At 44.6% G+C, this 10,736-nt stretch overlaps 1 protein-coding gene across 1 annotated transcript in view; it reads left to right on the top strand.

Moving 5' to 3' along the window:
* The window catches only part of LOC109920489 (ADP-ribose glycohydrolase MACROD1-like), an 891,059-nt gene that overhangs the window by 806,365 nt on the left and 73,958 nt on the right, over positions 1 to 10,736 (top strand). The window contains exon 5 of the mRNA XM_048619641.1: positions 3,328 to 3,446. Coding sequence (XP_048475598.1) covers positions 3,328 to 3,446 — 119 coding nt within the window. The remainder of the gene's footprint in view (positions 1 to 3,327; positions 3,447 to 10,736) is intronic.

The following is a 10,736-nucleotide window of genomic DNA, read 5'->3' as shown; positions in this document are numbered from 1 at the left end:
CATGCACATATACACAAAGATACACACATAACACACACACACACACATAGCCGGACACACACAGCACGCACACACACACACACACACACACAGCTACACACACAACAGACACAACACACACACACAGACAGACACACACACACAGACAGACACACACAACTTACACACACACAACACACACACTTACGCACTCACAAACACATATTCAGATCTTTAGTTAATATTATTGAATGATTTTCTCACACAGGCTGACATAATAAGAAGATTGCACATCATACATCCACTCTATACAAGCAATACATTGGCTGGTCTAGAGATGCTGTACAGGCTAAGGAACTGGAAAATGGTGTTGAAACTGTAAATCTGAGCTGAAATTTGTCTAAAATGTGCCACTGCTTTTGAACTTCTAATGTAAAGCCTAAATTGACCTTTGTGCACCTTGAACGATCTCTGCTACACTATTACACAGATGCAACCTATCACCATTCTTCACCCCCAATACTTAGGAGACCTAGAATATCCTTGCAATTCTACCTGTTTGATGTGAGAAAAATATTAGGACGCAGACAGTGTCTTGTAACCATGTCTGATCTTGGTCTCATCTGTCAGCCAGAAGAGATGAGAAGTGTTATTGATGAAAAGCAATAGACAACTTGAAGTGAATCGTCTGATCTCTAACTGGCAGGATTAGGGACAGTTGGATTTGCTGTTTGATTGCATTGTTAATCTATTATAAATCTCTTCAATTTCTTTTCTTTAGTTTCTAGCAAAAAGAAGCGTAAGAACCTTCTTCTGTATAGATTTAAGTCTTTAAAGAGACTTTATCCTCTTTGTTTTCAATTTTCCCACTCTCCCAAGGAGAGCGTTGCCAGCAAACTACCTCCAGCACCTACCTCCAAACATTTCTTCATTATGTGGTGAACCTGAACAGCCAGGGGTCTATCAGAACAGAGTACATTGTCTTGTCTTTGTCTGATACCAACCAAGCAGCAATCACTTATGGGCCAGTGGGGAGCTCCAAAGCGCTGGAGGAATATCAGTAGCTGCGTAGCCTTCATGAGATCCTCCAAATCCATAGACAAGAATGGCACTACCACAGCAATGCCCTCTTCCAAGCCAAGTCGCCCAACATTGAGGGGCCAATCCCTGGGTGAGGCATATCATTCGAATGCCTGACACCAGACTCCACAGCAAGAGATTCGCAGCAGGATAGTGGAAACTTGTGGACACCCTACATCCTACAGGGTTAATGGCAGGATTCTCGGCAGTGTGGAGGAACGGAGGGATATTGGGGTCCACGTCCATAGTTCCCTCAAAGATGTTACCCAAGTTGATAGGGTTGTAAAGAAGGCATATGGTGTGTTGGCTTTCATTGGCAGGGGAATTGAGTTTAAGAGCCACAAGGTTATCCTGCAGCTCTATAAAACTCTGGTTAGACCACACTTGGAATATTGTGTTCAGTTCTGGTCACCTCATGATAGGAAGGATGTGGAAGCTTTAGAGAGGGTGCAGAGGAGATTTACCAGGATGCTTTCTGGACTGGAAGGCAGGTCTTATGAGGAAAGGTTGAGGGAGCTAGGGCTTTTCTCATTGGAGTAAAGAAGGATGAGAGGTGATTTGATAGAGGATGATGAGAGGATAGTCAGAGACTTTTTCCCAGGGAGGAAATGACTACTCCGAGGGGGCATAATTTTAAGGTGATTGGAGGAAGGTATAGTGGAGATGTCAGAGGTAGGTTCTTTACACAGAGAGTGGTGGGTGCGTGGAATGCGCTGCCAGCAGTGGTAGTGGAGTCAGATACTTTAGAGACTTTAAGCAACTCTTGGATAAACACGTGGATGATAGTATAATGTAGGGTATGCAAGATAGTTTGATCTTAGTAGGATAATAGGTCGGCACAACATTGTGGGCCAAAGGGCCTGTACTGTGCTGTACTGTTCTATGTTCTATCCTCAAAGTGTTCCTGGGGAGGACGGACATCTCTGCTGACCCCTGGCCGACCCTGGCTTGGGACTGTGCCAAATGGATGGAGAAAGCTCATTCAGGAAGGCACCAAACACAGTGAATGGCTTCATTGGGAAGGTGCAGAGGTGAGGTTGAGGCATTGGAGTCAAGCACACGAGCCTTCAAACACCTCAGTCTAGCTGACCCTCTTGTGGCAGAGTCCACGGGTCACACATTGGGCTTATCAACCTTCTCAGAGCCTGTTGAACCAGAGTAGAAACAAGTCATTCCCGATCCCAATGGAGTGTCAAGGTGGAAAAGGAGTGGGCAAGCCCTCTCATTATGAGCTGGAAGGTTGTGAGTTCAAGCTCCCTTTCATAGGGCTGAGCAAGATAATCTGGCGACGCTTAATGCAGCACAGAGAGATGTCTGCACATCTTTTGGATAAGATTTTCTCCTGCCTTCTGTCCCAGAAATGGACAATCCCAAAGCACTACTTTAAAGAGAGGGAAATTCTCCCTGACAAGCAGGTCCTAAGTTTAAGAATTAATTTGCAGGGCTATGCTCCCCACGGTGCAGTTTTTACTCAGTCCTTCTACTGGAGCGTTCTAGATGGGGATTCCCCGGGAAGGGCAAGTGGTTTGGAAAATCCAAGATTTCCGTCTGTGAATCAGACACATGCCTAAGCAATCCTTGGATTGCCATGTGTAGTACCTGAGCCATAAACGTAAAGGGGCACTTCAGGTTAGGAGCTAAACATTGTAGCTCAATCCTGGCACGCTTGCTGAAGATTAACTGGTGCTTTCAGAAAATGATCAAAATTTTTCTTAATCTTTTGTGATATCTTCTAAGGCACTGTTTTTTTTTCTCTCCAACACCAGCTTTAGAATTCTAAACTGCAAAGTTTACAGTTAAATGCAAAGAAGGGAGGGGATGGCCTAGTGGTATTATCGCTGGGCTGTTAATCCAGAGACCCAGATAATGTCCTGGAGACCTGGGTTTGAATCCCACCACGGTAGATGGTGGAATTTGAATTCAATGAAATATCTGGAATTAGGAGTCTAATGATGACCATGAATCCATTGTCGATTGTCGTAAAAACCCGTCTGGTTCACTAATGTCCTTTAGGGAAGGAAACTGCCATCCTTACCTGGTCTGGGCCTACATGTGACTCCAGACCCACAGCAATGTGGTTGACTCTGAACTGCCCTCTGAGCAATTAGGGATGGGCAATAAATGCTGTCTGGCCAGCGACGCCCTCATCCCGTGAATGAATAAATTTAAAAAAAGAGACTTTAACAATATTGATGTGTATCGAGAGCAGCAAAAAGTCACTATCTTGTTTCAGTTTGGTCTCTCTTGTTCCCTACCCTCTCTCTACAGATGTCATTCACACAGTGGGACCCGTTGTACAGGGGAAGGAAAGGCTTCCAGAGAAGGCCCTACAGAGTTGTTACATAAAGAGCCTGAAACTGGCAGAGGACAACAACCTGCGAACCATTGTAAGTCAATTCATAAATAGCTAAAGCAAAGTGCAATTAAACAACCTTGTGAAAAGGGATAAAGTCATTAAACTCCTATTCTGCCCTTGTGAAGACACTGCTGCTATTTACAACTTGGCTGTGGAAGTGCCAGTCACTTAGACATTCAGCTTTTTTTTGAAACATTAGATCCAAGGGACTGCAGAATAGTCACAGCTCCCCCAATTCAACAACAACTTACATTTAAATATCATCACCAGTGTTACTTACACGTCTGACAGCAAGGAACGTTGTGAAATAAAATCTGATGTCGGGCAAGATGAGGAGACATTAGACCAAAAGCTCAATCAAAGTGTTACGTTTTTTAAGGAGCCTTTCGAAGGAAGGAAGGAAGAGCAGCAGAGAAGTTGTAGGGAGGGAATTCCAGAGTGTGGAACCTATGGCGGATGAAGGTGCAGCCACTATTGGTGGAGAGTTTAAAATTGGGACGCTCAGTTGGAAGGATCTTAGAGAGGTAGTGAATCAGGAACCAAGAGACACAGTGACATTATTCTATTGAGTACAGCCCATTGTCACAGCTATCCTCTTTTTACACTATACTGAATGTTCCAGTAAAGAATGTTAACTAAATGAACAAAGAACAAGTTGTTAAAGGGGCACTGTAGCAAAAACTGAATTTCAAAGAAAACTTAACCACTTTCACAGTTGTTTTTGTTTGACGGGGTTGGCGTGCTTCAGTGCCACTGGGTACCTTCCAACTGTGGAAGGCATACCAGGGGGCACCATGTGCTCCCTCTCCAGGGACACCCGAGTGATGACATAACCACAGAGAGGGGCTGGCATTGGCGTCTAACAAGCCCCTTGCATCCTGCTGCCTGGATCTGTCAAGGGTTGGGTCCTGGAGCTGACCAATGAGGATTTGCCATGCCCCTACATCCTGCAATGGGTAACTAACTATTAAGACCATGAGACTGAAGTGCTAGCCAAAAATTGAGGAGCAGGCCCTTCAAATAAGCAAATAGAGTCTGTAACTTAACACACCGTACACGCATGCAACACAGATTTCTTAAGGCCACTAAAACACAGGAATCTATCTTGCCTCCTGTTGTACTGGACTGCTGCATGGAACATTCTCCACACTCAAGATAATTAATTGAACACGCAATACAACTTCACACTTTACCATAACTATGTAATTGACGTGATATTAACATCAAAAGACCATCATTGATGCTTTGAGAGATCTTGAAGGGTTGCAGAGCTGGAAGTAGCTCCTGAGAGAGTCTTACCTAAAATTACAGAAGTGCATTTTCGACTTCAGGTTGATAGATAGCAATCAGGAGCAAGAATCCTGGTCGACATGTTCCTCCTCATCCCCATCGTTAGACAGTGAGACCAATTTTGGCAGCCATTACATCACCTGGCTGGAATCAAGAAACAAATAAATGACATCCTAAAAGAAAGCACTTTCACAACCAAAGAGATCTTGAAATGTGGTAACTTTTACGATGTCGAAATGTAAAAGCCAAGTTGTGCACAGCAGGCTCCAGCAAACGACAAGACAAGTGACTCAAATAAAGCAAAGAACTGCAGACACAGGAAACCTGAAACAAAACAGAAATTGCTGGAGAAACTCAGCAGCTCTGGCAGAATCTGTGGAGAATAAAAAGCAGAGTTAATGTTTCAAATTTCATGACCAGAGTCCAGTCTAGAAGGGTCACTGGACTCGAAATGTTAGCTATGTTTTCTCCCCACAGATACAGCCAGACCTGCTGAGTTTCTCCAGCAATTTCTGCTTTTGAACAAGATAAATGATCTATTTTTAGTGATGTTGGCTAACAACATGGTACTAACTCAAGATGAAATAACAAGGTGTAAAGCTGGATGAACACAGCAGGCCAAACAGCATCAGAGGAGCAGGAAGGCTGGCGTTTCCGGTCTAGACCCTTCTTCAGAAGTGGGGGAGGGAAAGGGGATTCTGAAATAAATAGGGAGAGAGGGGGAGGCGGATAGAAGATGGATAAAGGAGAACATAGGTGGAGAGGAGACAGACAGGTCAAGGAGGTGGGGTTGGAGCCAGTAAAGGTGAGTATAGGTGGGGAGTTGCGGGGGGATAGGTTGGTCCAGGGAGGACGGACGTCAAGGAGGCGGGATGAGGCTAGTAGGTAGGAGATGGGGGTGGGGCTTGAGGTGGGAGGAGTGGATAGGTGGGAGGACAGGTTACGGAGGCGGGCCCAAGCCTAACTCAAGATGAGTTGGTTTACATAGCTTAATTGATCAGTTAAACCACCATCTCTGATTCACGCGCTTGTTTCTGGTACTCATATTGTCTTAAGCCAGTCTTCTCTCTAGCGATGACCTTGCAAGATTCACCTGACCTGATTACCTTTGCAGCTTTTCAATGCTGTTTTCCTGTGACATGTCAGCTTCTCCCTCACGTCCTTTACTTGGTCTGCATGCTCGATTCTCTTCTTTGTGAGCATAGAGACAGACAACATACCTTTAACATTCAAATAAAAGTATTGTGGATCCTGAAGACTTGAAATAAAAACAGAAAGTGCTGGAGAAACTCAGTAGGTCTGCCAGCATCTGTGGAGCGAGAAACAAGTTAACGTGAGAAATGCAATTTGACTGTTTTCCGAAACTCAGTTCTAAATCATATCGGATTCAGAAATGTTCCTTTTCCCACAGATACTGCCAGACCTATTCAGTTGTTCCACATTTCCTCTTCATATTCCCATTAATGCTATTTTCTCAGTAAGTGCACGAACCTTACACCGCACTTGATTTAAACCATATTCATACATTAGAGCAACTTTAAGCTTCTTTCTTGTTACTATATTAGTGTGAGGCCCCTGGCACTTGAAAAGCATTCATCTTGAACAGAAGAGACAATAATCCAGAGATCAAAGCTGCAGTCCCTATCCCAATGCTGTTACGTTCCATGGATTAGTGCACTCTGCCAGTTAATGGCATGGATATGGCTCTTTCCTTTAGTAATATCAATTCATATCAGACAAGTGGGAGATTTTTCAAGGAGAAACATCCATTTCTTTCATTCCTCTGCTTGATTTCTCCTACGGTTTAGTGCAGTGCTGGGACTATTCATCAAATGTTCCTCATTTTTTCCAGACAGACTACCCAGCAGCGTTTCACACATTTGGATTGTTTGGTATCTCTGGTCGCTGAGAGCCAGGAAGGACAAACTCCCTGAAGACACATCGGAAAAGGCCCTAGCTGCCTTGTGTGGCACTGTCTGACATCCCAGACAGAGTCATAGCGTTGTACAGCACGGAAACAGACCCTTCAGTCCGGCTTGTCCATGCTGACCAGATATTCCAAATTAACTTAGTCCCATTTGCCCGCATTTGGCCCATATCCCTCTAAACCTTCCTATTCATGTTCCCATCCAGATGCCTTTTTAAGTTGTACCAGCCTCCAGCACTTCCTCTGGCAGCTCATTCCATACATGCAGCACCCTCTGTGTGAAAAAGTTGCCCTTTGGGTCCCTTTTAAATCTTCCCCTCTCACCTTAAACCTATGCCCCTCTAGTTTTGGACTCCCCCCCGACACCCCACCCCCGGGAAAAAGACCTTGGCTATTCACCCTATCCATGCCCCTCATGATTTTATAAACCTCTATAAGGTCACCCCTCAGCCTCCAAGACTCCGAGGAAAATAGCCCCAGTCTATTCAGCCTCTCCCTATAGCTCAAACCCTCCAACCCTAGCAACATGCTTGTAAATCTTTTCTGAACCCTTTCAAGTTTCACAACATCCTTCCTACAGCAGGGAGACCAGAATTGAAGGCAGTATTCCAAAAGTGGCCCTAACCAATAGCCTGTACAGCAGCAACATGACCTCCCAATGCCTATTCTCAGTGCACTGACCAATAAAGGAAAGCACCATCCTGTCTACTTGCAATTAAACTTTCAAGGAACTATGAACCTGCACCCCAAGTTGTCTTTGTTCAGCCACACTCCCCAGGACCTTACCATGAAGTGTATAAGCTCTGTTCTGATGTTAACGATCTCCCATTTGGTCCCACTCTTCCAGCTCAGCTTCACCCAGTGCAGGGAGAGCAGGAGTAGAATGCAGTCAACTTTGGGTCAGCGCCTGGAAAAGCTTTTTAGAGATTTACAGTGGTTTTATTGTAAACCTAAAGTTCAGCACAAACACCAGTTTCTAGCTTTCCCTCTTTCCCCGTCCAGAGCCCAGACCTCACTGGGGAAGAATGCATCGTCCAATGGGCATCGCTAAACTCATTCGACTCTGGAACCATTCTGGTTGACCCTTAACAGGACCTGCATTTCTCATACTGACGCTGACAGGAGACAGAGCACACCCAAGGCACAATCAACCTCACCACAGAGAGCACTGAACACATTTCAGGCAGCAAGCGATAAGACACAAGAGATCCATTGAAAATTAAAAAGAGAAGAGGGCATAGGATGCATAGGTTGGCATATAATCAATATGAAGCCAGAGCTATCCTATTCGCCAGAATTACGTCAGGGATGTGGTGCAGACACTGAGATTGTACAATACACGGTAGCCTGGTATTAAACTGATCCTCTGCTTGCATTGTTCTACCTGATAATGTGACTAGCAGCGTGTGATACAGATTGGCTGCAGAATGCCCTACACAATGGGTCTGCTGGCTCCTGTCTCCGAGACTGAACTGATTGAGAATCAGATGGGGACTGCAGTGCTTTGATATCATTTCTTTTTCCTGTTGTCTTTGTTTCTGTTCACTTAGTCTCCTTCGACAAATAGCGTAAGATTTCTACTCTTCACGACAAGCATTCTGAGTGAAGTCGATGATTACTGATCAATTGTACAAAAGCATATTTAGGACTGGTTGCTGTTAATGTCGATAACTATTCTAAAGGCTATTTGGCCACCAATCATTTTGATCTCTTTTTCCAAGACAGCAGACCTAGTAGTATCCAGTCTGTTGACCATCTGCTGGGGAATGCCTGCAGATTCATGTGTCCTGTTTGTTTCTCTTTAAACTGCCGCTTGGCCTACTCTGCATTTTCGGTAGGTCCTGTTTCTGTGGAGCTTCTCCCACACTCACATTATTCCTTCTTATCTCTCGAGAAAATACGCAGCAGGCCTTACTGTCTAAAGTCTGGATAACGGATGTATTCATACAGCACATACATTACTGTCTTTAATTTGCACCTTCAGAACCATGGTGTAACTGAGGACCATTTAGCGCATTAGTTAGCGAGGCAGATTAGAGTTTAAACAGCATAGCCATCAGTGGATTTTGGCACAGAACTATTTAGGAGGAAAAACCCTGAAACATACCTATTAATTGAATAATGGCTAAAATATTGCTTCGGGATACCAGGAAACTGCTGCTTTTTGTGATTGCAGTTGCCGTAGAGGCTTGGGGCTTAAGATGAGGCAGCTAAATCTAACGCAAAATGTGTAGTGGTTCACAGTGGGGAAAGAAGGACCTTCTGACTGATCAGAGCCAGTTCTGCTGATTGTTTGTGTAGGTGACATTGTTTGACCATGGTATAAGCTCTACCTCACTGGTATCAAGTACAGGTAGGTGATCTGATCTGCCCTCACAATTTCCCCTAAATAGAATGATGGGCTGGTTACCCGCAGCAGGATTACTACTTGCTGAGACAAAACTCTGTTAACTCCAGTAATATAAGAACTAGATAGAGTCATACAGCACAGAAACAGACCCTTCAGCCCAACCAGTCCATGCTGACCCTTATCCCAAACTAAACTAGTCCCACCTGCCTGTTCCTGGCCCATATCCCCTCAAACCTTTCCTATTCATGTCCTTATCCAAATGTCTTTTAAACATTGTAACCATACCCGCATCCACCACTTCCTCTGGAAGTTCATTCCACACACGAACCACCCTCTGTGTAAAAAATTTGCCCCTCATGTCTTTTTTAAATCTCTCTCCTGTCACCTTAAAAATGTGCCCCCTGGTCTTGAAATCCCCCATCCCTAGGGAAAAGGCAACTACCATTAACTGTATCTACACCCCTCCTAATCTTATAAACTTCTATCAGGTCACCTCTCAACCTCCTACGCTCAGTGAAAAAAGTCCCAACCTATCCAGCCTTTCTTTATAACTCAAACCCTCCATATCAGGCAACGTCCTGGTAAATCTCTTCTGAACCCTCTCCAGCTTCATAATATCCTTCCTATAACTGGGCACTGAAACACTCGGTAGATCTTTCATACAACTCCTGTTGTCTACATATAAATTACAGTCACGGTCACTGCCCACTCGTGGCGAGTACTGAGCATTTTGATTACAAACTGTTGTGTGCTTCCCTCGGTGTGTCATTCTGCAAGTGGCACCAGTAAGATGGTTACTGAGACCTTTACAACATCAAGTCACATGCTATGGTACAGTGACCATATCATGAGCGTGTCTCATGAAAGTATATTGCATACCAGCTGTAAAACATTGCACAACAGTGGGCAGCGTGCTTAATATTCCAGCTGCCTCCAGAGCGAATAACGGCAAAATGCACAGTAAACCAGTTGACCCAGCCATGGGATTTAGACAATGCCTTAAACTAGAATTGTAAAGACCAAGTGGTTTATCAATGTCGTTAATGCACTCCAGGTTTCTTTCCTCCTCCACTTTTTGTTTCCCAAATAAATCTGAGGCAATAGGAAGGAAAGCGTTGCATTTTTTTTTCACAATGTCTGAACATTCTGAAGCACTTTGCTGGCTTTGTAGTCACTGGCTGTAATGTACGATAAGCAACAGCCAGTGAGCTTGCACAAAGAAGGAAAGACAAGATAACATGGTGACACAGTGTGGAGCTGGAGGAATATAGCAGGCCAGGTAGCATCAGAGGAGCAGGAAAGCTGACATTTCAGAAGGGTTTCTGAAGAAGGGTCCCGACCCGAAACGTCAGCTTTCCTGCTCCTCTGATGCTGCCTGGCCTGCTGTGTTCATCCAGCTCCACACTGTGTTACTTCTGACTCCAGCATCTGCAGTTCTTACTATCTCCAAGATAACATGGTGTGGTGTTATTGGTTGAGAGATATCTGTTGGACAGGACACCGCAGAGTTCCACTGCTTTGCTTCAAATGGTGCCAAGGAATCTGTTATACCACCTACTGTGGGGTAATCAGAACAGCTATTGAATGGTGGGGCAGGCTTGAGGGTTGTGACCTATTCCATTCATGTATAGTGGGAACTGCAGATGCTGGAGAATCTGAGATAACAAGGTGTAGAGCTGGATGAACACAGCAGGCCAAGCAGCATCAGAGGAGCAGGAAAGCTGATGTTTCGGGCCTAGACCCTTCTTCAGAAA

This window comes from Rhincodon typus, chromosome 43 (genome assembly GCF_021869965.1).
Source record: "Rhincodon typus isolate 14 chromosome 43, sRhiTyp1.1, whole genome shotgun sequence".
Lineage (NCBI taxonomy): Eukaryota > Metazoa > Chordata > Chondrichthyes > Orectolobiformes > Rhincodontidae > Rhincodon > Rhincodon typus.
This window is presented reverse-complemented; position numbering and strand designations above follow the sequence as displayed.